The sequence below is a fragment of the Geospiza fortis genome, unplaced genomic scaffold (genome assembly GCF_000277835.1).
Source record: "Geospiza fortis unplaced genomic scaffold, GeoFor_1.0 scaffold403, whole genome shotgun sequence".
NCBI classification, from domain to species: domain Eukaryota; kingdom Metazoa; phylum Chordata; class Aves; order Passeriformes; family Thraupidae; genus Geospiza; species Geospiza fortis.
The window spans coordinates 2,115,487-2,142,548 of record NW_005054336.1 but is presented as its reverse complement, the minus strand read 5'-3'; the positions used below and the strand labels follow the sequence as shown (position 1 = coordinate 2,142,548).

Below are 27,062 nucleotides of genomic sequence, written 5' to 3'. Positions count from 1 at the left end.
CTTCACCAGTGCTAAGTACAGGGAGACAACTACCACCCTGCTCCTGCTGGCCACAACATTGCTGATACAGGCCAGGGTACCATGGACCTTCTTGGCCACCTGGGCACACACTGGCTCATGTTCAGCCACTGTCAACCAGCACCCCAGTTCCTTTTCCTGTGGGCATCTTCCTCCCACCTTCCCCAAACCTATAGCAGGGCATGAGGTGACTGTGATCCAAGACAGGATCTGGCACTTTGTGTTGTTGAACCTCATACCACTGGCCTCAGCACACCAGCTTGCTGAGATTCCTCTGCAGAGCCTTCCTACCCTCCAGGAGAAAGACCCCTGCTCAATTTGGGCAGAAAGCCTGCAAAATGAGGGTATACTCAATCCCCCCATCCAGAACATTGATAATGATATTAAACAGAACTGGTCCCAGTACGCCCTGGCCTCTAATACTGGGGAACACCACTTGTGATCAGATACCAACTGGATTTAACTCCATTCACCACCACTCTGGGCCCAGCCCTCCAGCCAGTTTTTACCCAGTAAGGAATAAAACTGTCCAAATCGTTAACAGCCATTTTTTTTCTCAAGAAAATGTTGTGGGAGACAGCATCAAAGGCCTTACTGAAGTTCAGACCGGTAATATCCACTTCCCCCATTCACTAAGCAGGTCACTGTGTTATAAGACACCAGGTCAGTCAAGCAGGACCTGTGTTTCCTAAACCTCTGCTGGCTGGTGCAGATCCCCTGGTTGTCCGGCATGTGCTGGGTGATTGCACTCAAGATCTGCCTCATGACCTTCCCAAGCACTGAGGTCAAGCCTGTAGGTCCTCAGACCCTCCTTTCACCTGTTCTTGTAGATGGCAAATGTGACACCTCAATTCCAACAATCTGGGCCTCCCTGTCAGCCAGGGCTGCTGGTCAGTGATGGGAAGTAGGGATAAGCACTTCTGCCACCTCCCTCAGTAACCCCTGGTAGCTCTTGCTGATCCTTTACTCACCATTTACCCTTGGATTATGGGGGCTTCATCCTGTTGCCTGTCCTTGCCTTCCAGCTCAGGAGGCTGGCTACCCAGACAATAACTGCTTTTACTATTAGACTGAGGTGAAGAAGGCATTAAGTACCTCAGCCTTTTCCCCATCATTTGTCATTGTTCCCTCCTACATTCAATAGAAGATGGAGAGTCCCCTTATCCCTCCTTTTGTTGCTAATGTATTGATAGAAGCATTTATATAGAAATATACAGAAATCTTTATACTACAAAAGGTGCAAATTTCAATTGCAGAAATAAACCCTTCACTAAAAGACATATATAATGCAGGGTTCAGGGACTGGATACAAAAGTAGGAAGGCACCATCCTTTGTACATACCCATTTCACACAGCACTTATGTTTTACCAAGAGGGTGTTCAGTCAGTAAGATTCAAAACTGGAATACCATAGAGATCCTGCAAATTCTCTCTCTTAGGAAATGCTACAACACTGGCCTGCAACCTGGCCTGACTCCAAATGCTACACATAGTTTGTTAGAAAGTCAGGGAGAAATACAAAATCTGACCAGAAATACAAAATCCAGACACTCAGCAGATGCCTGCAGGGCAAGAGACACAGGCCATAGGCATCACTCCATCTCAATGACTCTAGTATGCCATGATACATATAGAGAGCAGACCCAGATAAGAAGATCTAAGGAGTAGGACATTCAGTTGACCCCAACTCTGATGGTAAGGCAACTGTTAACTGTCTACTCCCACATGTGCAGTAGCTAATTAGCTTAGCAGTGTTCTAAGACTTTCAGACAGGCTCCAAAGTGTTTCAGTGTGAAAAAAGATTGATTTACAGGTACATTTGGAGGAACTTTAACAACAGATAGTTAATGATTAAGCAACCTTACTGGTAACAAAAGAAAACAAAAGGATATGAACAACCATGTTATTAGCTGGTGATGAAGGACATCTATCTTATGACCTATCTGAAGTGAGAAGATTGAAAAGGACTATACAATAAAAATGTTCTTTTTTAAATGGGCCACGTGGCCCTTCTCCTAAGCCCACACAGCTGCTCTGCTCTTCAAAATCTTTGAAAAATATTCAGTTATATACACAGTAGGTTGTGCTTATTCACAGTACATGCATTGCTCCTGCCACCATGTTACCCATCCTTAGCTTTTTAGATGACCCGCAACAACTCTCAACATTGCTGACTTACCTTCGCAGCTTTGGGTATATAAAGAACTCTACAAACACAGCAACAGTTTGGAACACATGTCCTAGAGTCCACAAGGAAGATGTCCAGGGTAGACAGGAATGAAGATGGTAAGTCTCCATAAAAAGAACAGGCACGTTTGTTGCAAATACCCAAATGTTTCACCTGCAGGGGACCAAAAAGGCAGGGAGGTTACTTATTCCTTGTTCTCCTATAACACTTGGTAATCTTCAAATCATGGGGAGGAAAAAAAACCCACCACAAAAACCCCTCAACCACACTTCTGCATACACAAAGGACTTTATTTTAAATCAGAATCAGAGGATAGTAAGGGGTTGTGGGGTCTTAAGAAGTCTTCTCTTTTATTTTTGTCTCAGCAGATTCTGATGCTCAAATTTACCCTGTGGATATTTACTCCTTTCCCTGTTGGCACCAGCTTTGAAGTAACAAAGAATGGGATGAGGAAAGCTTAGATTTGCAGAGTAAGATCAGTTCTTTTGTATTAGATGTTGGACTTGAGTTTGTACACCTTTTTATTTATACAGAAAGGCTTATCATTCATCAGCTAACTTTAAACCAGACAAATCTGTTTGAACTGAGGTGCAGGACTTAACTTTAAAGAGAAGTACACTATTGTAAGCCTAAAAACGTGACACAGTTTTAGAAATTAACTTCAAGAAATTAAACAGATGGTATATTACTCATTTTTACATTTAGGTCAGAACAGACTTCACTGCTAAATGCAATGTAACATTCTAATCCTCTCACATGATCTGAGGGACTTCACTGCAGGCTTTTGACTCAAGAGGACGTGGGATTTAGCAAGGGTAGGAGAGATCCAACTCCCTGCTTGCTAGGGGCATTCCTTACAATGAAGTTTCTCCCTACAATCTTAAATCTGAGTGGGTGAGGACTTCAGTAGTAGGATAACCAACTGAAGAAAAGCTCTGGATCCTCTATTTTAGGGCTACTTAGAAAGAGCAGAAGACATTCTAGAAGCTGAAAAATACATTTAAAGAAAAGCTTCATTTTTTTGTAAAAGTCTGATAGTCAACAACAAGAAAATGTAAAGCTTCTATTCAGCAAGCTGAAAACTGATTTCCCGCTACAGACACAGCAACAGTTTGGAACACATGTTCTAGAGTCCACAAGGAAGATGTCCAGGGTAAACAGGAATGAAGATGGTAAGTCTCCATATTTTTCACATTCTTAACTGTAACAAAACCAGGAAAAGCCAAAGCAAGAGAATCTACAGGCTTGTTTCAAGATTTCAATCCTTCACACAGCATGAAATCAAACCAAGTTATTACACAAGTATGATACTAATAATCCTACAGTTATACTGTGTAGCAAAAAAATAATAGTAGGTAAAAACCCTAGTGCATTTTGGCTGCAATACACATAAGAGCTTGCATATATGGCAATTATTCCCTGAGAGCAAATTGCAAGGATTAGTGCCCATATTTCTTACTACTCTACTGGCTATTTTAAAAGTTCAAACCCTAAAGAAAACAGAACCACAAAACTCCACACAGTATTTGTCAACATTTCTCAGAGCAAAAAGATTGAAGTTCTAGCTCCCGAGGTAGGTAGAATGTGAGATAAGTTGTATGTACTCTTCAGCACAACTATAAACCAAAACCACCATTCAGTCCTATGAAAGACTTAAAATGCACCAGGATGTTTCCAGCAGAAATAAACATAGCATGAGTATCATCATGCAAGTCAAAACTCTGCCACCCCTGTATAATGTAAATCACCACCTGAAACATTCCATACCATTTTGACTATTCAGATAAGAGGCACCAAACCTCCTCTATCGATTCCACTCAAGACCCTAAAAAGTTACACAGCTCATGCTGTTAATTCCTAAGATAGGCATGAGTACACCACATGTAAACACACAGAAAGCACAACTCCCCCAGGCATACTAGGAGGGCCCAAGGACTTACCTGTCCTGGCAGGTGGAGTCTGAATATATAAAAACTCAGCAATAAATCAGTCACTTAAGATGCAACTACAAACTTCAATGATAGTATCAATCAAGATTTAATTTGAAACCAGTTTAGTAGTCAGCATGGGGAAATTTTTGAAATACTTGAACTACAGACATTTAAAACAGTAATACCTCTTACGTATTTTATTGCTACAAACTGGTACATCTTATCACAAAAAGCTACAAGGCATATTATAAACACATACTCTATTATACAGAGTGCAATGCAGTCCCCCAAACAGCCACACTCAACAGCACAATTTTTGAAGTTACTCATCCTGTACTATGAGGTAAATATGTATAAGCTTACATCATAAAGCTTTTAAAATATTTACCCCACAGACCCGCCCTCCTTTTCAACTGATTAGACCAGAAGTTATCATATTCAGCTTTCAGTACACACACCAAAAAAATAGGATGCTTAAAAAAATATACAACACAATGTTTGATCAGCTTTAACAGTCAGTTTTCTATAAAAAGCTCAACTAAAATAGTCTTAATTTCATTTTAACAAAATCAGAAACACAGAGGAATTATATAAACAAGTTTTCCATGGAATGGAATGCATGCATATGGTGGGGAACCTTCAGATCCATCTGAGACTTTTTAATAAAGTCTGAGCCACTTTAGAGCAGAAATAAAAGCTGGTTTGCCCCCACTAATTTATTTTCATTTTCTTGCACTTAGTTATCTTCAGTGTGGTCTAAAGTGAAGTCAGTTTGTTCTTCAGTTTCTTCCTCCTCTTCTTCCTCCTCTTCCTCACCCTCAGCTGGCTCATCAGCTTTTTCTTCTTCTTCCGTTTGCTGCTCCTGAGCTTGATCATTAATTTCAAAAGGATTTTCACCCTGAAGTAGAAGATTGAAAACAAACAAAATCATACTCATCATTTCAGTGAATGAAAGGGGCAGCCACTAAGAAATGCTACATTACTTTATACAGTTTTTTAATAGTTGTGGGTTTTTTGCAAGAAAATTAAAACACGTTGGATTTAAAACTAGCAACACCACATCTTTATGCACATGGGAAACTGGGATCCCAAGAAATTCTTTCAATGAAAGTGGAAATGGCACTGTGAAAAAGCCAAGTATGCTACCTGAACTACTTCAGTCTCAGTTAATTCTAAATTTGAATAAGGATGAAGGAGATTTGCACAACCAGGAGCCGGATACATTTCATTGAGCAGGTCCTGGTGAAAGTGTATTAAGTTCAGTCCACTACTTTCCACAGAAAGCACCAGTGCTAGGCATTGTGAAAACATCAGTTGTCTCCTTGTGAAGACAATCTTGCAAATTCTTCTCTCCTCAATTTTCGAACTGGTGAATGGCAAATTTCCATTCTCCATTTTACCAGTCTCTCGCTAGGGGGCTGTATTGGACAAGGCACACCAGGCATAAGGAACTGGGAAGAGGTGGCTGGAAACGCCAGCAGATACTCCAGGCTCTGCTATCTGGCCATTTGCAACCTTTCCTTAACAGATCCACAACAGTTGTCTGAAACTGATTCACACACCCATCCATACATAATTTTTCAGGACACAACTAATTTGTCATTTTAAATCACAATTAACTTGGGCACTGGCTCATACCTTGCCGTATTTCCAAAAGACAGTATTGCTTTGTCTGAAAGAGTCTTATTGTTATGGCACAGGAAGAATCATAAACCAATTAAAGGTAATCCAGAAATAGCTAACAACAGTATTCCAGAGTCACTTAGCAAAGTAAGTGGCCCAGCAGAAAAAACCCCTCAATTTTGCTAAAATGAATTCACCTGTTTCTCAGGCTACATCTCTACAACATAGGCTTCCATGCCTTTTAAATTCTCTCATCTCATCAACTACTGTTGCAAGCTTTTGTTTTTCTCATGAACCCTAAAAATTTTACAGAATAAAAAGTAGCTGAGTAGTGTGCACACTATACTTCAGTACAAACCCACATGCTGGAGCTTTTGCTTCTAAATGTGAAGATGGAAGTAATTTGTGTTTTGTGCTCTGCAGTTAACATTACACATAAAGATGGCTGATGTTTGCCTGAAGTTTGTTTCGGTTTTTTTTTATTAGAGAACCCAATTAAAAATTGCCTAGGTACAAGTTTTAAATGACAACCAAAAGCTGGTGAATCTGGAGGTGGTAATTTTTGCTGCAAAACAATTTATCTGAGACAATGATCTTTGACTGCCAAAATACATTAAAATTATATTAAATCTGTGAGCTATCTGAAAGACCGAGGACTGAGGTTAAACTCTACCAACATGGAGAAAATGGCAAACAATTATTTTCTTTCCATTTGCATCTCACCTTCACATACAGCTCGTATCGTGCCTTGACAATAGGATTATTCAAGATGCTGGTGGCAGTAAGAACACTCTCCCTTTTTATTTGTTCTCTGTAGGCCTAGGAAACAAATTTGACAGTGAATAATTATCATGTTCCTATAACAACTGTCACATGAATTTGAATTCACGGTCAGCTCCTGTAAATAAAATAATGAACATACTACAGCGTCAACTGCTTGTTCTTAGCGCATAAGCCCAAATCACACGAACCTAACCAATTAGGTTTAGTTGTGTTTACACCTTGCTACTTTAGCTCGATCAAAAGATGTATCTTGCTTATATAAGGGGTTACAACCTGTTATCTGCTCTCATCTACAGACAACATCCAGGCTTCTCCACCAGTCTAATATTGTTGAAGGTGATTCTGCTCATTTTCACAGTCCCTTCCAACTCAAACTTTCTACAACATTCCACAATCACATAAACCCATATGAAAAAACCCATAACTTTGGCAATCTTGCTTACTATCATGCGCATGCTACTCTTTCAACCCTTCTACCAGCCCTATAAAGTTTATCACTATAAATTTTAACAGGGACAAATACAACACAACTGCTAAACTGTTAATTCTAAACTGCTCTCAGTTGTCTTCAAATTAAAAAGATAATGGCCAAGAAAAGAGACTATGTCCATCTTGCTAGAAACACATGTGTTTTGCTTTCCAATCTGAGTAACAAAATGTTTCCAATACTTAAACTCTGTAAAGCAAATCCTCATCAAATGAGGAAGTGATTTCTAATAACTTTCTCATTATTTTCTACTGGCAGCTATTAAGCACACCACAATATTTCATTAGCTGGGGTGCTTAAGTGCTGGCTAGTTCCTGAGGTGTTATACTTACAAAGTGCATTAAGGACATTACAGCTTTCTAGAGAACAAGCCACATCAACAAGAACTTAGAAATTACTTGCACCAAGAACTGTAACACTTTTCACCTATTTTTTAAATAATATAAAATATCTTACTTGTTTTCCTTTTGTGTGATCAGGAGATTTTAAGTGTTGCTGAACAGAACTGTGCAATGCAGGAACATAGACACTGCAAGCACTGCAGTGAACAGTCTCAACTTTCATCATATGGTCATCAGCTGTAACCCCTGCCAAAGAAGATGCAACAAATCTTTAACACAAAATTTGTTACTTTAGGCAGCTGGAAAAGTAGCCTGTTTGTTTTTTACCCAAAAATTAAGAGCTCTCAGTTTTTAAACATGTCAAACTAAACCACTGAGGAATATTCACCTAAATTCATGCATCAAAATTAGGCTCTTTGAGGGCAATACTGGAAGAGGAAGTTTTTCACTTCAATACTCCACCTCTTCACAGACTACACGAGACCCAGGCAAAGTACAAAAAAAGCATTGATTTTCCAATCAACAATAGCCAATATCCTTAAAAATACACATTTTGATACAGCAAACAAAACCTGACTGAAGTAGCTGCACTTACTTTGCCCCTTATAAAAAATAATTTACTTCCTTGCCCTCCCTCACCATCAGGAAGAAGCACATGAATCCAACTCCTCTTGTAATTTTAAGTATTAGCTTGGTAATAGAACATTCTCATCACAAAGGAAAACAGGCCCTCCAGTACTTAAGGAAAGTACAAAATAATTTGTGGGATTGTTAAGATGTTGCCTACATCCATTTTTAAGTAGTTTTTAGTATTTAAGTTCAAATTAGGTAATACTGCAATAGTTATTGCCTAAAATAAAGACGTCTCATTTGGTTGTAGCCCATATTCTGAAATCCCTCAAGCAAAGAAGGGGAGGATATGGCACAGCAAGGCAGGGACATATGAATTGCTCCAGAAAACTTCCTGTAGGACAGCCAAGGGGAAAAAAATTCCAGACATCTTGGGTAACCAAAGAATGCTCCAACTCCTCCTTTTGGCACTGTCCCTCCAAATCACAGCAACTCTCCTATCTGCGCTTTTCCAAATCCTTGTATTTGACTACTGTCACCTTATTGCTTTATTACACTCTACTGCATCCACCTGCTGTCACCCCTCATGCCTTATACTGAACGAGACTGAGGCAAAGCCCACAGAATTGTTTGTCAGGTACCCAGCAGGATGTTCTCACCTTCTGAGCAGGCTACCTGGGTACCCAACAAACAAGGACTACCATCTCCTGCTGGGCTTACATTCCACATGGGATCAGAAACGAAGCAAGGAACCTCAACCAGGTACAGAAAAGATGTGAAAACTAACTGGTTTTATGCATTTTATCAAATTCAAAGAAGAATGAAAGGAGAAACAGACCAGGAGAGCTCCAAATTACTCACCTTCCATTATATCTTTTTCAGCAGCTTGGGAATTCTCCGTTTGGTTACTTGTCTGTTGCTTACGCATTGCTGTCTTCTTGAATTTATTCACCATACACTCCTACAAAGGGAAAAAAATTGTAAATACCTGTGATGTACAATTGTTTACCTTCCAATATTAACCCAGATTTTGAAAATTCTTTATAACAAACAGTAAATAATTGCTATTACTTCTTAAGGAACTACTTTCAACTGTAAAAGTAACAGTAGAGACTTTGAAATTATTTCATTTGCTTGAACTTGCAGTAGTTCGTGCTGCACCAAAAGTCATCTACAAAATGATTAATTGTAAGTAAAGCGTATTTTGAAAATAAATGGTGAATTGTAACTATATTCTCATGTAGAAGTATTATACATATCAAAACCAGCTGTCTTACATGAAGAAATTCCATCACTACTTTGTCAAATTTTGTTTGCTTCTGGATGTGATCCAACGTCTCCTGGTGAGCTGCACTCTCCAGATGTGATTCAATTTCCTTTTCTTCAAATGTTCGAAACTTGCAAAATGAGCAAGTAAATGCCATTCTATCAAGAGAAATATATTAAATATTACTAGTAAAACTCCTCAAAACAATGACACTCGACAAACCCAATCAGAAAGGGAACAGGAAAAGCATTCTTTGAAGCAGCCTAAGTGAAAAAGAAATGAAAAAAAAAAAAAAACAACCTAGACTTTTTCCATTACAAATGGTAAGTGCTACATGAATCAAACATAAATTAGGCCAGTGTCAGAGTAACAAATTATCTATTCAGGAGACAAAAACTGCTGAAATCAGAAGCCAGGCATTTAAAAGCCACATTATTCTGTGAGTTCATCTATTACAGTTCTCTACCTCCTGTCACCTTTTGTAGAACATCTCATAGGCACAGAATCATAGTCCAGCCAGGCCATGAATTCCTAACTCTAACTAGAAGAATTCATCTAAAGCTCATTTTCCATACAATAAGCTATATAATCTTTATAAGTAAATATAAAACTCCTCAGTACAATGAGGAAAAGCCACTAATCACTAGCTAGGATCATATACTGCACTGACATTGAGCAGTTTTGTACAGGGCAGCCACTGGGCAAGACTAAGCAAGTTACAAACCTATGTACTTATTTTTGCCACAAAACAGTTGACCACAGATACATATGCACAAACACACACATATATAAAACTGGAATAAAACCAATTTCTAACAGCTTTTTAAGTCAACATGAACATATACTTCAAAAGCAGTACCATTCTAATCTGCTTCTCAAGTGTGCACTGATGCACTTGTGGGGGAAAAGGGGTTAGTAAATTGTGGATTTCCTGATACAACACTGGTTCAGTGAAACATCCAGTCTTCTAAGCCCCTGAATTTGGGTGCCAGGTTTTGGCTTGAGGTTTTTTTCTTTATTTGGGTTAGCTTTTTGCTTTTGCTGGGGAGCAGGGGAATTGAGGGGTGTGGAAGGAGGTGGGTTTTTCCCGTCATTTCTTTATTGCATTTTATTTTCCTAATATCAGTCCAAAGGAAAAAAACATGTGTTCTTAGTGAGGCATTAAGGGCAAGAAAAACACTGTACACATCACAGAAGTTACAACACAAACCTGTATCCATCACCATATTTTTCACTGTTTTTTTCTCTTCTACGCCTTTGCTTCTCTCTTCTGGCCTCAATCCGCCGCTTTTCTTCTTCCTCACTTTTAACTTCTCCTTTGCCATCTTAACATACAATTGAAGGATTAAAAAACCAATTCAAAACTAACAAACAACAGCAGAAGTACCTGTCTTCCCCATCTCCCCCACAAACACTTCAAAATGCAGAGAAAGTCCCTGTAACAACATGGTTTGATGGTTTTCTTAAATGTTCTGAAAGTTTTGCTTTGTTTTCCCCCTCTAGAGATAACCAATTTAAACACTTGCTTTCAACTTTACAGCTAAGGTTTTACACTCTAGTTTACAGTCATAAAAGAAATTCTGAGTTAAAGCAACTCCTTCCCTGTTGTGCCTAGCTATTAAAGGCCTCTTCAAGGATGTGACCAGAAAAAGTTAACTGGAAACACATAGAGAAAAACACATTGTTTAAAGCTCTCCCATGTTTTTAGAGAACCACTGCTACAGTCCCCTTACATAAAAGGAAACTATCTAAAGGCTGTCTCTTCTACTGAGAAGGCAGTTCCCAAAAGTGAAAGCAAAGATTCTCATAAATGAGACAAGACAGTGTTGTTTCAAGGTATGGTACCCAACATTCAACAACTTTATTATTTTTATCCACTACACTTCACTTGGGTTCACAGAAAAATATTCCAAAGATTTTCAGCCAAATAAATAAACCAGTTAATGGAGGCAGGGAGGAGGGAGAGACAAGGACAGACAGATTCACCACACAACAAAGTACCCAAGCAGACCTTCAGAGAAGAACTTGATTAAATTACTACCTAGCATGTAAGTAAAAGTGTCATTAAGTAAATGAAAATAATTTAGTTCTGCAACATTTAAGACTTCGAAGGACATTAACTTTTTGCTAAGTGCACTTATGTCTTTCCTATGTCTGCTTCAGTAGTCTATGGACAAAGAGAAACAATTAGAATATTATCCAGTGGGTAGTTTTAGATCAAAATGAAGAGGAACTCTTCATTTTCTTTTACAGTTCAACCTCTGAAGAGAGGTCAGCCTCCAGGAAATCCACCTCCATCCAAACAGGAACAGAAAGGAACATACAACAGCATCATGCACAAACACCAAGACTGCGAAACACTCTGTGGATCAAGAAGTGTCACTGAATACTGAAAACATCTTCAGGACTAACAGCTCCTGATTATCCCAAGGTCTACCATTTTGTAGCAAAGAGTTTCAAAATTTACTGTGATCCAGAGAGGAGAAAAACTCCTGTCCATGAGACTATTTAAAAAAAAATCAAATTGAAAACAAAAAAACACCTATCTACCCATCCCTGAATCTCAGGATTTAAATTTCATTTAGTGCATTACCACTAACCCTGGAAATATTCAAAGGACCACTTGTTTTACTGCTGTAATAACCATCTGGTATGACATTCTGTGGCGTGAACTGGCCTCTATTTTGACCCTCAAGCTCATAAACTGAAGTGTCTGTCCTGTGAGAAGCTGGGGAATAGAGACCTGAATTTATATATAAACTAAAAACTCCCTCTTTCCTTCAGTGCACTTATGCAAACTTTTAAAACAAAAAGAAACTCACACAATTTAAAAATAAACTCAAAATATTGACTATTACTCCAAGAAAAGAAACACTCATTTGGCTGCAAATTTCCAGCCCTCCTTGCCCTCAAATGAGACTATGCCGGATGCAATAGGGCAGCCTACAAGGAAATGAGGACTAAAAGTAATTTCAGCGTTATCACTGGATTTCTTTTTCTATGTGTCTGGAATCACTACAGTTAATACACACTTGAACTGATTTTTGTAAACTAATAATAAACCCGTTCCATTAAAACTGTACATGAAACAGACCCTGCATTCCTGACAGCAGCTCTCCAAGATAACTGAATCCACTTTATTAAAAGTGACTCACCTAGGATTTAAGGGTGAGGTTGATCAGCTAGTGGGATAAATAATAGGATATGGGTGAGGAACCAGTGGGATGAACAACATTCAATGCAATGGAATGGTAGCAGGTAAAGAAAACCACAATTTTTTTTCACAAAAATAAAAAAAAAAAAGGCAAACAACAACATATTGAAATGATCAGAGAGCAGAGACACAGAAAGCACAAAAAAACCAACCAAGTTATAGATGGATATTACAAACAACCATATTTCCACAGCCTAAATTTTTAAACTCTTTAAACAAAAACCAGGCAGTCATGCTACCAAATAACTACTAGAGGTCATAAATACAGGCTTACAAAATGTAATCTCTCAAAGTCCCACAAACAGAATACCTACAACACCCTACCTGACAAAGCAAACTGACTTACCTCCAAAAGTCTGATATCCAAGATCATAAGCATCTCTTGTGAAGTCTTCATATATAACAACTGCACCACTTGTATCAACTTCAATTTCCTAATAAAGTCAAATCCATAAATTAAAAAAGCCATTCTAAATCCAGAAAGGCAGTGTAATTTACATTATTTCCAATGATCTGTTACTTGCTATTTATTACAACAAAAGAAAGTGAATTATCTTGTGGAACTCCATGTACAAACATTTCTAGCTCTGCATTCCTCCATAATGCCTTACTAAATTATCTTCACAATCGAAATAGTTTTCTATATAAATATTTTGACTTCCAATCCAGACTTTTACTTAGTTGAGAAGGTGTTAATACCCTCACTCAAACAGAAGGGAAATGCCATTCCAGTCTTGCAACATTAAACCAGGATACATATAGACACATGCTTGGCTTACTAGTAACATTCTCACATAGTGTTGCAACTGATCCGTCTGAAGGAGGGACCAATCTTCCTACCCTATCAGAGAGTACCTTTTAACACTGACCCTTTCTTATTTACCCTCTCTCCTTGAGGTGTCTTATGTCTTAGCCATTCCTTCTCACTTCTGTTTTGTGATTTTCCTTGTACCCACCCAGGCAGGTCACAGCTGCATGAGCTCAAGCTGTCTACCTGTGGCAACATGAGAAGTGTTCATATGAGAGCTCTCTTGTGCATTACATGAACAGGTAGGGTCTACAAATACACCTTAAAATTCACTTTCCAGGCTATCTGCACAAGCTACATCTTTCACTCAAAATGAACTGCCACCAAAATAAGACAGTTTCAGATAAAAAACTCAAAATCATGTTCAGAAAAACTTATCTAGCTTAATGTTCAATTTGGGAACTCTAGTTTAAGAATTGTGTGTCTTCAAGGTATGCTATGCAAACTTCTCAAAGAATCAAAACATTTTCCAGTTCTGGGAATCTTTACCTCTACAGTAGAATCCTGGTAAGATGTCTTCGTGTCTATTAACATAAAATGAGAAACAATGCAAAAGTGCTGTCACTGACAATTCATTTTAAGACAATAAGATATTTAGGAAAAAAATCAGCTTGTTATGCAGAGAAGATTGTCTACATTTACAATTTATCATAGTTTAGTAATAATGTAAAATCAGTTACCCTTAGAAATACAAACTAAACGCTTTTAGAAACAATCACCTATATCTAATTCCAAAACAAGAATCTCAAGGTTGAAAGGACAATAGTATTTTGAGATATATTTTCATTCATACAACAGATACCAACTGCATCAAAGTTTCTGTTAGTTGTTACCCACTTTTTAGTTTTCAACTACATGATACTGCTTAGGTCTTTCAGTTCAAGTTTCAGAAACTCTGTTAAACTACTCAACATTTTCTTCCCCCCAATCTCAGAGCCAGAGGACAGGCTGCATTCTTGCAGGCACTATATATCCCACTTCCCAAAGTGACCCAAATATTATGTACTGGTCTTTGGATTGTGGAAATCAGTGAAGGGGATGAAATAATAAATTAGAAGCATTATGCCTGAATGTGGCTTAGAAAGGAGCATGTACGAAAGTACTGAAAGAACTCGAATTTTAGAGACCCTTTTCATAACAACAAAGCTGATGAGACCACCAATAAAGTTCCCTATACAAAAGGCAGAGGAGTGTGTTCTATACACCCAGTTCCTGGAATTGGTACAGTACTCTTGGCATTACAGTTAAGGGAACAGTTATGTAATACATAATAATGTAACCAGAATAATGAAATCAAAACCACAACTTATGTCTCAAAAGTCTCTGCCAAGTCTGTGCATTTGCCTTGCAAGCTATGAGCTATAGCAACTTTAAACTATTTTCACGGGTCATTTAAAACCAAACTACATAAAACACGGCCCATCAAAATTACTAGGAAATCACAAGCATAAAAACTAAAATCTGACTGCTGTACACACTGTTCACGATATACAATACTCAAGTTTACATTCCCTCAAAGCGAGTACTTTATTCAAACCTCACTAGTGGCTTTTTTCTCCAACTTTGACTGCAATATAAAATTCTAATATTAGAGTTGTAGAATATCTTTATGGAAGTTAAAGAAACCAAGCATCACTAATACAATTTGCATTTTGCATTATGTTTATCTATCTCATTTACAATTCTTCTTATCATTAGAGCATTTCATTTTGCAAGTGGGAGCAATCTCTTTCTGCCTCTCATAAATTATTATGTAACAGTTTTTGCCATTTTTGCAGTTTCCCTCCTTTTCCCTCTCCTCTTCACCCACGCCTTATGTCTTTATTTTAACTGCACCGAAGCTGATGCACTACTTTTTATATCCAAAGAATGTGGACAGCAGGGCCCAGGCTCATGCAAGAGCACATTTTAGTATTTGTCAGGCATTGTCTCTTCAGACAACCTGAGCTCTGATGTTATTTTTAGTGGTGAAAATCTGCCTCCAGGAAGTATCATCATGATGTCTCAATGTTATAGTCTTCCATGGTACATATCTGAACACATCAAAATATTCAGAATCATTTAGCAAATTATCTTTGTAGTAGGAAAGTTAGACATGTAAATTCCTAAAATCCACTGTGGACTATTTGAAAGGTAGAAAACGAAGAATTACAAAACGGCACATACAGTCCTCTTTCTGAATATTATAACTAAGTAATTTCTAATGAATAAAAAAAATCACTCATTTTATCTTAAAAATTTTGACACTTGCTACTTACTAGGTGATTTTTTCTGGCTCAGCTTCAAAATAGGCTTTGTCATTTTGGGTTTCTTGATAAACGTCCCACCAGGTTTGTTATATGGCTGTGGTATCATTTTTCTTTTTATTCCTCTTGCAGCAACTGCTGCAGGACTGGGTTTGTTATGATAGTCAACGACAATTCCAGGTCTGTGCATTCCGCCAAAGTCTCCCATATGCTGAAAATTTGTGAAATCAAGAGGAAGGTATTAGTATATGAAAGCAATGTCAACAAAACAACTACTTGGTACAGTATGACTGTGATCTTAACTAAAATCTGTGTTCTAGAGCAAAATGCAGGAGGAAACTTAAGCTCCTGGTCTGATGTTCATTTGTGCAATGGCTTTGTGGGTGTTTGTCCAGTAGAACTAATACTTATGTATAAACTGTGTTTCTGCTTATTCAGAACCATTGTCCAGGCAATGAACATGTCTGTCATATCTCAGCCTAACATCTTGGCTCCTCTCTTCAGATTCTCTAATGAATTCCATCTGCCTCTGGGGAAAAAATTAAAAAAAAAAAAAAGCACCAACAACAAACAAAAAAAACCAAAAACAAAAACAAAAAAAAAAAACCAAAAAAAAAAACCAAAAAAAACCAAAAAAAAAAAAACAAAAAAAAACCACAAAAACCAAAACCAAACCAAACAACCAAAAAAAACCAGAGCTTAACAACCCAATTTTCAACACTAAAAAAAAAAAGTTTTAACAAAAAAGCTTCCTTGCTTTGCATCTTACGCAAAATGATATAGCAGTCATCTGAAAACCGAGTGAAGAAGGTTGCGCACTGTGCAATACTGATTAATTGAAGGAAGCCCATTCTTTCTTTTATCTATCTTTCCACTGAATTCAATAAAACCAGAATTTTTAAGTTGGGCCTGGAGAGAGTGATACAAAAACAATGCAGCGAGAGGAATGAAAATTCCATTGAAATACTAAACCTTTCCACTATTTCTAAAATTATGTACAGTCATTTGTGGATACTTGTATATGAAAGTTACCTCTCTGAAGACACAGAATAAATGAGTAATCTGAAGAGGGGAATTTAAGCAGCTGGAATATTTTCAAAAGTGCAAACATACTTCTTAATATTAACTTAATTACTTGATTAATAAAGGGCAGAAGAGAGCCCACAGACTGGATGAGTGACTTGGATAAGCAGAAATATATCTCTTTCCATGAGAACAGAATTAGTATTACACTGTCAAAAGATCATAAAAATACCTTCAAAGCCTTTAAGAAAAGCATGACTTTTTTAAAGCAGATTTTAAATGACAGACAGAATGTACCAAAACAGGCACTTTCCATAATCAGAAGTCCATGCACAAGAACTCCATGTTAATTTGTTTAGCTGAGATAGCTATAGACTGCCTAGCATGTACATTTACATCAGACACAAATTTGACGTGAAGTACGCACTGGATAATTTCAAGTTCAGGTTTTTTTAAACAGACAATCTACCTATTAAAGGTGCAATGCATTTTACATCTGGTAAGTAGTCTAGCCTTTACATTCTCCTTTATTACAGGAAAGACTAAAAGGATAAATTTCAAAAGCAAATTAAAAAATAACTCAGTTGTAACTCTGCACAAAGCTTTCAGATCTAAATGAGTTCTGAAAGATTAGCATAAAGGCTTAAGAATGTAACATTTTCAGCTTCACAAGCAGAGAAATGAAGATTAGAATCTTTTTCTCATACCATGCTACATGCTGGCTAACAGCCATGTGCAAATCTGAGCTAAAAGTTGAATATGGCAACTACAATACTCAAGATTGCTGCAAAGTAGGCTTTCTGGAACAAAACCACCAAGCATGTTAAGCATATAAAAGACCCAGTAAAAAATAATTTTCCTCTACACTTCAAGCTGTATAGTTTAAACTTAAAGAATCACTTCCCAAAGAAATACAGCACAGTCAGGAATTTTAAAAGGTAAGTTACACCTAGAGGCACAGGCAGAAAGGTGCTCACTGAATATTTCGTGCTTAAAAAAAAATCAAAATTGGGATTATAAAACCAAGACAAAGGGACACCATCAACCTAAAGTTAGTATTTCTGTCAGGTTTGGGTTTTCTTTTATTCTCTTCTGCTGTATTTTTTCCCCTAGGTCACTTAATATTAAGCATTACTTCTTCAAACTGATCACTATTTTGCATACAGTTAATCATGCTGTTTCTAGGACATACACTTTTTACATCCCATACTGGAAAGGAATCCACTGAGAAGCACTTAGAACTTCAGTCTTCAAAACAAATACAAGTAAGAGGACTAGGCACACTGTGTGGAAATTAATTTCAGTTCTGTGAAAGGACCTGATTTCAAGTTGATGATGCCCCTTTAACCATGCTTTAATTCTGAGAAAGAATCACTGTAACTGCTAACCACTCACCTTTGTCATTTCCTCCCCATCACCCTTCCAGTAAACAAGTCAGAGTAAGAATTAAGTTTAAAATAAGACTTGATGTTTGATAAAACATGTACTCAACATATTAAAGAATTAGCTCAACTTTTCCCTCTACATGAACCAAAAACTGCTCTAGTGTTCGCAACCTGGGTTTTAATTTTTGCTTATACATTGCACCTTTAACCTACTCAAAACTTCAAAAGACTTTGAATTCAACTTTCACAATATTCAAAAATTTCCCCACCAGCAGCAGAGATGCTAGTGTTCACAAGGAAAAATGGAAGTCCTTTTAATCCCTTTTAGACCAAACCTACTACTTTTATCTTCACCTTTCAAACAAAAGGAGAGATTTAACAAACCTTATCAACTAGTCTATTACTCATTACTTTCAGCAGAAAGAGGGACTGGGTTCTACTTGAAGACAGCTTCAAAGGATAAACAACATTGTCAGCCATGATCGTTTGCTTGGACAAAACCCCCACACTGTACTGAACAGTGCATCCATTTTAAAGCAGTGGTCTTGAAAGGGTTTAAAAGAGTGTCTAGTGAAAAGAATCTGAAAAGATTCTGTACTTACTCCTCGGCCTCGGCCTCTGCCTGTTGATGGTCCTCCAAAAGCATCATAGTTTCTGCTTCCAAATCCACTTTCAGGATAAGCAGGCGTTCCTCTCCCCCGAGAGCCTACAGGTGCAGGCTTCATATGGGGTGAAGAAAAACTGCTGTAGGAAGAGTAACTCTCTCTTCCTCTGTCCTCCATAAACCCAGGCCTCAATTTTGAACGGGAGTAAGGTGCTTCCCAGCTAGACCCGCCCTGGTTTCTACCTCCGAAAGAGTCAAGGCTATTCCGGTAGGAGTTGTCAAATCGACCACCATAACTACCTCCGAAGCGGCTTTGTTCGGGTTCATTATAACCATAGCCAGATCTGTACAGATCTCGCCCACCCAGAGAAGACCCGGAGTCGTAAGACTCATAAGGTCCAAACCTGGAAAAGTTGCACAGTGAGGAGAAAAAAAAGTAAGCTTACTAATGTTATACATTTCAAAAGACAAGTTAGCAGTTGACATTTATCAACTAAAATCACTTTATTACTATACTGATCTGTACAGTTGTGTTATTGTTTAATCTTGATTAGGGCTGGGCAATTCACACTATGACCAGACAGAAAGCTATCTGAGCCATTTTGCTACAAACAATTCTAAAGTTCAGTATACCTGAACTTTGTTCACTTAAATTTTCAGCAACATTTATTTACTAAAATATTATTGGAGCCCAGCCCTAGTCTCACAAAAATAACCACCTGCAGACATTCAAAGCCTAGTCAAACTCCCCTTTCTTCAAAATCATACCCTCACAGTCTAACAGTTAAACAGCAGTTAAGAGGCAGCTTAGTTCTGAACTGAGAAAAAAGAAAGTTTTGGCTTTTTTAGTGGTACAGTTGTGAGTTCCAAGTATCCCACAGTTCTCATTTTAAAGGAAAAATACATATGCTCTTCTGTTCACATCTTTTCTTTCTGAAATTTTTTTCCCCTGTAAAATTCAGTCTCACACTCAAAGAAGTTCATGGTCTTCAGTGTATCCAGCTTTCACTTGCAGACCATTAGGTCTAGCAACTCAAGATTCTGAAAGTCTCCCCAACGCATGCACAGCGAACACACAAAGAGTCCTTGGAATTTCAGAGTAAAGCAACAAGGAGCTACAATCTTCAGCTATTTATCAAGAGTTTGCTTTGCCCGGGACATGGGCTAGAAATCAGCATCTGTAACTGCTTGGAAGGGAAACACATTAGTGTCCCTGCAGGGTTATAACAGGGTGATTGAGCAGCTGGGAAAGACAATCCCCTAACTGATACAATACAACCTACAAGAGACTCCACTTACTAACTGGATCTACAGCAAACTGAATGCCTTCATTTTAAAATCTGTTCATCTCAAGACTCAGAGATACACAGAAAATGACACTAGAAAAAGTCCATGCATAACATTAGGTTACACAGCAAGAGACATTTTGATGTCCAAGTAGTCATTCAACCTCCATCATATGCAGATTACTGTATGGTAGGTACAGCTCATTCCTCAATCTCTGCTCAGACTTGTAAATCAATATTAATGTTCACTATTAAACAAGTCATACTTAACTAAAATGCTTAATAGAACAGAGCAGCAAGACACAACACTTCTCCAGCCTCCCTCTTTTTAGTAGTGTCCTTCCCCAGTGGCACCACAGTGACTACAGAGAGGAACCACACAATCTGGCAACAGCCAGACAAAAATTCAAGGATGCACACAAGAAAACCATCAGATTATCGAAGTTTTTTTCGCATTTTATATCCTCCAAGATAGAATCACTACTCTGAAAAGCATGCTTCTTTGAATGCAATTTTAAGACCTAAATCAAAGCAGCTGCTCCCTACTATTATCATCTGAAAGAGCAAATGGTACCCTAGCATTAAATACACAACTTTCAGACCACTGCATGAGAATTTTTAGTTTTAGACTATTCCATCTTACAAAGCAGCCCAGAACATGCACACAGTTTCAAGTGTCATCAGTACCTTCCAATGAAATAATCTGGACATGACTTTCAGATTCAATACCAAGATCACTTGAGCACTGCACATTTAAACCAAAGAACACATACCCTAAATGTTCCTTGAAAACGGAATGTTGATAGATTCAGTCTAAGACACTAAACCAATTAGGTCTAGTCTGCAATGTCAGAAATGGTGTGACAGGCCAATCAGCTGCAAATTGCTAGACAATACCAAAAAACAAAACTTTTGCTATTTTCATTCAGACGCACTGTTCCGCTGTCAAACTTTTCCACAAAAGTGCTGATTATTACAAGGATCTAGCACTTAGAGTTTAGTATTTGCCAGTATTTATCAAACATGAAGACTTAGAATGAAAGTGTTCATAAAAAATCATAACAACATGCCTCAGGAACACTTAAGTTAGAAGAATGATTTAAACTTAAATTGGATTTGATCAATTCTTGGGACAACTGAAGGATTATTTTACCTGTTACCACCACCACCACCTCCTCCGCCTCCACCTCCATGACTCTCCATCCCATAGGATTGGTTAAGGTAAGAGTCCATGGATCGTGGGCCACCATAGCCTCCATGCCCATAATCCCGGTCCATGTCTAAAAAAAGAGCAGAAAAATGTTTATAAAGAAAGCAAGTGAGAATTCTTATTAAGCAATCTAGTTTAAGTTCTTAAGTAAGAGGTTTAATCATTGCCATGGTGCTTACAAACAAAATACAGAATTGACAGTTGCAAACCAATTTTTACACTGTGATTAGAGAAGCCACATGTCTTTGTCATCATCTGAGCACCTCCTGACTGGAATAAAGTTCCTATTTTTTTCCAATAGTAAGTAACTCAGGATTATTGTTCCATCAGCTGGAATCGTCATAAATTAAGCAAATTAAATGAAGATACCTGATGTAGAATATGTCTGAAGTTGTAGAGAATTAAGACCACTTCCAACCCTTTCATAATACAAAGAGCTCAGAGGCTCTCTCTATTCAATGCTCCAAGAAACCTTCACTGTCATTGAGAGACCCTGGGTCAAGGTTACAAGCTGTCACGCTGCAGTGCAGGCTCTGTATATAGGCTAGAGTCAAACAAAAGAATTTTCTGCCATCTAGCCAAACAAAAATCCACCCAAATTAGCACTGAGCTGCAGCTCAGTAACTGCATAAGGTGCTGGTATTTCACAGTCAAACTGATGTCACTTCATGACATCTCAGTATCTTGCAATGAAGTCTGGCAAAAGAACCAACTTCCTCCTCAGCACTGGAAGGTCTATGTAAAAATTCTGGGCAAATAATCACTCAAAGCACTAAAACAATGCTGCAGATCTGCATAACAATTATGATCCACTGTCTTCCTGTAATGTACACAATCTGCACCTCACTGGCATTCTGAAGACCAAAATTGCTTCCCAACACCAACCAACACCAGGGTTTGGGTAATACCAAGAAAACCTGGCAAGTCAAGTTTCACAGAAAAAGTAACACAGAGAAGGAATACACAATGAACACAGGAAGGATAAAAATAAAACTAAGTAGCTGTTTACTCTGACATGAGAGAGTATTTTATGCATTTCAGTATCTCCACATGTAAACCACTGACTTTTCCAGGACAATTAGCTCCCCTGAAGTCATAAGAAGTTGTCCTATTTTAAAGAAGTACAGTAACTCTCTATGCACATCATCTCATGAAAATAACTGTAGCGCTGAAAATATGTATATAAATTATATCCCATTTGTACCTAGTTCTTGTTAGCACCAAGTCACTGTCATTTACTTTCTTGTATCTGTCAACAATGAAAACCCTGCAAATTATATTAAGATGACTGAATCACTTTTACAAAGATATTCTTAGCATGCCTGAACAGAGACTCCAACACAAAAAGACCTACTGCTGATTTCTAGTCTAATGATCATAGGTACTTCCTAAAAAACTTAAAGATGATACTTCTGGGAAAAGAAAAAAAAACTTCTAACATAGAAGTCACACTGTACCTTTTCATATTCTGAACATACAATAAAGACTCAAAAACCAAAGCACAAAAAAACCCTTTCAAAATACTAATCATGTAGCACCACCCATCATCAACTTAAATTGCAAAGAGTTACTTCAAAAAGAAACTGATGAGGCTTCTAATAAAAATATCTAATGCTCCTCTCTGGAGGAGAGCTGCTTCTGAATGATCTGCCACCTAATCCAGTACATCACCCTCAAGACTGTATACATAAAGATGCAGACCAGCAAAAAGAGAAGATAGTTAAGAAAATAAACTCAGTTTCACAGAAATTAAAATTGACCGTGGGATCATTTAATCTCAGATCCAGATTGTTAGGTTTTTTTAATACAGGACAACTTCAAATCAATCAAAAGACACTGACATTCTGAAAACTGACATACCCGACCTGAAAGCACCCAATAATTTACCTTAGTTTCACTGACTCCCTATTATCTACAGGCCCTAAGATGGCACAAAATCAGCGAGGTTAAGAGTTGAGAACGGAATGAAGTCATCCAACAAGGAAGAACACAACACTCTATCAAGATCCCTGCCACTGCAATGCAATTCTACCATAGCATAGAAAGTAGGGACCAATGTTACGTATATGCCAGCAGTTCAGTATTGGGAAAACACAAAAACTTTCATGTGCAAAGAACTCTTCCAAAAATGGTTTAAAAAGCATCATTTTGAAATATATTTTTAGTCTAAAATTTTTAGCATGAAAGCAAACACTAAAATACAATTTACAATCACAGGATAACTTCTGACATCCACACTTGCTCAACGCCCCTTACTCATTCATGTTACATAACATCAGCAGTCTTGCTATAGAGCTATGCCAGTCCCTAAATCCTCAAACCCTCAAACCCCTGCCTTCAGGACATCACCACCATCTCCTCCCTGACCGTGAACAATTTATTCATCCCTTTCCAGACTCACTGCCCTGCATTCACCTACATTATAACAGACTCACATTTGAAAATGGTTAACACAGGATACAAAAGGTACAAAGACGTGAAGAGGGATGATCACTTAAATTATTTACCACAAGAAACCAGAAGGAGCAAATGAAATTTACAAGTAACAATATAAAGAAGGATCCAAGTCACTTTTCACAAAACAGATGTAGGAGTCCCAGAATGGAGTTACAAGTAGTAAGTTACTACTGATTAACAGGGATTTAAAACAGAAATTGAATAAATCAACTGACAAGAAATTCAAAGCATGTCAAACACAGACTATGACTGGGAAAGCCCTCAAGCTGCAAACCAGTGAAGGCATATAAATATACCAAAGGAGTGCTTGTACTATTTGTTCCCTGCCTCCAAACAGAGACAGACATACAGGACACAGGTGAGGTAGGATAGACACTTCTGATCTGATCTACTGAAGGTGACCTTATAATCTCCCTCCAACTTTTTCATTAACTGTTCCACACTGCTGATCAGTTAACCTATCATTCCAACCACTGCCCTCCTGCTTCAGTCACCAGCTACAAACTTCATCAAAGATCCCTACATTTTATACTTCATGCCCAGAGCATGACAAAGAAACTGCATTCAATTTAACAAGTACAGTATTTCTTCAGGTATTAAACTTCCCTCTCAAAGCATGTTCTTCAGACAGGCTTTATCCTAAAAAGGGGGAAACATACAAGATAACAATAAAGATTCATTTAGATAAATGAAAATAGAAAGGACCTTAGTGTAGTAACTGATGATAATCACTGTCACCACCAGTAGAGATACAGAGAAGTTGCCTGTCTGTGCAGACTAAATGTAAAATTGTTTCACATGCTGAGAGAATATGTATTCAAGCACTAGAGAAAAAACACCAGGAATTGCATTCCGGTGTCTCAAACCAAAAATTCAAAAGAGTAGTAGTTCATTTAAGTTTAAATAGTAACTGCTTATCAAAGAAACCTCTGAAGAAATATTATATTTGTGTATCTATGAAAACCACAGAATTAAAAAGAAATTTAAAAAGTGTTCCATATTTGCTCTTAAAGCTTAAAAACAAGAGAGTGAACCTGTGAGATGAAGGCATTATCAAAGCATCTGAAACAAAGAATTTATTAATAGAATAAATCAGGTTTTGGCATCTGCAGCTTCTTGCATAAATACCCTGTGGATCAATGAGCCATTGAACTTAAGTAGGGAAACAGAAGAACTTGCAAAGAACTATCTGGTTTTTAACTTCTAGATTGTATTGAAAAAAGGGGAGAAGAGCTACATCAAAACTGAAAATAATATATTACCTCTAAAATAAAAAATAATGGTATACTAAAACACAAGTTAAATTTAAAAATGAAAATGTATATGTATTTCTTCAGATTAATTAAGGAAAAAAAAAGCCATATTTGGTGGAGAGATCTTTTAAAATAGCTGCAAAATAAATCTCAGTAGCCAGTAAATAAAAATCAAATTTTCCAAAGGAAAAGAACTACAAAGTAAACAAGCAGTAGGTAAGACTCAGAATCTCTTGGTAGAAAGAACTCAATTTAAAATAAAAAGCTTTCAAACAGAGAACGTTGAAATCATATTCACAGCATAAAGACAAGAAATCATTTTAAACAGTGTGCTCCACTTGAAGCAGATGAAAAGGCTAAGAAAATGAGAAAGATCTTGCAAACTAAATGATAAATTAAAAAAGCTAAATGTTGACTACCAGAAGCTTCAGGGTCTGTTGTGCAATAGGAAGCAGTATTTTTTCCAGGCACATTACATTTTCATACTACCATGTCTAGGTTGTTAGCATGACAACTTTGTCGTTAGGCCATTCCCCCTTCCAGACAACAGCTGCAGTAACTAAAATATTAACATGAATATTTAATAATATTTCTCCTCACAATACTAAAAATTTATTCCAAAGGGCATGTCAACTCTGGGCCTGAACTGAGCGGTCAGGAAGGGACAATGGTGCAATTACAGGAGTCATCAGACACACAACTGAAAGCGCTTCCCACTGGCTGAAAGCTTCCGACAGGAAGAACCTTGCCAAGAGCTCTAATGAAAACTAGGCAAGGATGAGAATTCCCAACATCTACCCTCTGCTGCCTGACTTCTGAGCCCCAGAAAACAGCCTTCAGTCCCCTGTATAGAACCTGGGCAAACCAATTTTTATGCATGCCTTGCTTATGTACATACAGTGTATAAACAGTCATGGTAAAAGTTTCAAGCTGCATACATCATAATTAAACTTTAGTAATAATTACAAATAACACAAAGCTTAATTAACACAATGAAAACTAGTATTACAGAGGTACATGAAAGGAACACTCTAATTGTACAGTACTCATTTGATTAGTTAGTTCCCCTATAATGAGCCTGGATTCACTTTAATACTTGTATAATCAGACCTCAGAAAACCAAGTTCTGGTTAACAGTTACAGTGAATATTCCAATAAGATACTTAAACTAGCACTTAAGAACAACCTTTCATTCTAAAAAATCAAGTAGATATTTAATTAGCACTCAATACAGAAGATGAAAACACAGGGCAATACATTTATTTATTCACTACTTATTAATTTTACTATGCAAAAAGATAAACGCAAAATAATACAATTGGGGGGAAAAAAAGCTAAGACTCGAGAAATGTGTAACAAAAATTATTATATTGTAATCAAAGATGCATCTGTAACTCAACGTGTTACACGGAAATAACAGCCAGCAAGTGTCAAGAGAAGCAACAGCAAGCACTTACTTGACAGGATCTGTAAACGCAGCTTGGATACAGTATCAGTAAAGCTTTTATATTAAGATCCTTTTAACACTTGCTTGCATGCTGGCAAGAGATGTCAAAACATTTCTTGAGTCTTTTCTACACTCATAACTTTAATCATCTTACCAAAGTATGTGCACTCCTTTTATCTACATAGTATTTTTAACAGTGCAAAAAAAAGAGGTAGCTTTTAGTCTTGGCTTTACATGTTTTTTCTATACTCCTTTCCAAACTGTTAGTTAAAGTAAACTTTAGTAAGGGGGCAAAAAGTAAATAAAACCCAAGCAGTTACCAGGTTCTGGTTTATATAAAAAAGAAAAGTATCCTTTATTTTCAACAAAAAGAGTACTCTGTAAGAATATACTGGTTTATGTAAAAAAAAAGCATGATCTTAAGAGAAGTCTGTATTTCTACCCCATCCCCCCATCCCCACTCCTTTATCTCACAATTTTTCACTTGGAACGTGCAGTTCATGTTGACATGCCCAAGATGAAAATCAAGTCTCACTCCCAGACAGTTACAACTCCTCCAGAAAACAACATGAGCACTTAAACCATGTCACGCACTTTAAAACACCCGTTTCCTTTTTTGTTTTTGTTAACACTGATTGTTCAGCCCCAACTCTTTTTACAGGTTAGACGTATTTATAGCTCATACCTGAGACTGACCCACTGGGCATGTTCACACCACAATGCATGGGGGTATCTGGGAATCTCCAATCTCTGTCTTCAGCTGGAGAGGATGGGTCAGTGAGAATGACTTAGTGCTTAGCAAGAGCTGGAGGGGAGAGACAGGGAGCCGCACCAAGAGGCGGCTCTCTCTCCTGTCGGATCTCCAGGCTCCTGACACGACCCCCTCAAAGAGCTCGCCCCGAGCTCCCCCCGGCTCTGCCC

General features: G+C 37.6%; 1 protein-coding gene across 1 annotated transcript; it reads right to left on the bottom strand.

The window, feature by feature from the left end:
• Positions 1 to 4,224: 4,224 nt before the first annotated feature.
• On the bottom strand, positions 4,225 to 26,922 carry ZNF326 (zinc finger protein 326). The gene is made up of 12 exons (XM_005422065.3): positions 26,827 to 26,922; positions 20,928 to 21,054; positions 18,487 to 18,892; positions 15,489 to 15,687; positions 13,720 to 13,754; positions 12,769 to 12,856; positions 10,419 to 10,533; positions 9,219 to 9,366; positions 8,803 to 8,902; positions 7,487 to 7,617; positions 6,484 to 6,579; positions 4,225 to 5,035 (listed from the first exon to the last, which is right to left on the bottom strand). Exons 1-12 carry the CDS (start codon positions 26,864 to 26,866, stop codon positions 4,874 to 4,876), a joined length of 1,647 nt encoding a protein of 548 aa, XP_005422122.1. The 5' UTR covers positions 26,867 to 26,922; the 3' UTR covers positions 4,225 to 4,873.
• Between the last annotated feature and the right edge of the window lie 140 nt (positions 26,923 to 27,062).

What these genes read in the sequence shown, in the direction of transcription:
- ZNF326 (XM_005422065.3), bottom strand. Translation starts at nt 26,866, where the DNA reads ATGCATTGTGGTGTGAACATGCCCAGTGGGTCAGTCTCAG. An exon ending in GCCCAGTGGGTCAGTCTCAG is followed by an intron (nt 21,055 to 26,826) that starts GTATGAGCTATA and finishes CTCTTTTTTTAG; the next exon opens with ACATGGACCGGGATTATGGG. An exon ending in TGGATATCAGACTTTTGGAG is followed by an intron (nt 10,534 to 12,768) that starts GTAAGTCAGTTT and finishes TTGTATGTTAAG; the next exon opens with ATGGCAAAGGAGAAGTTAAA.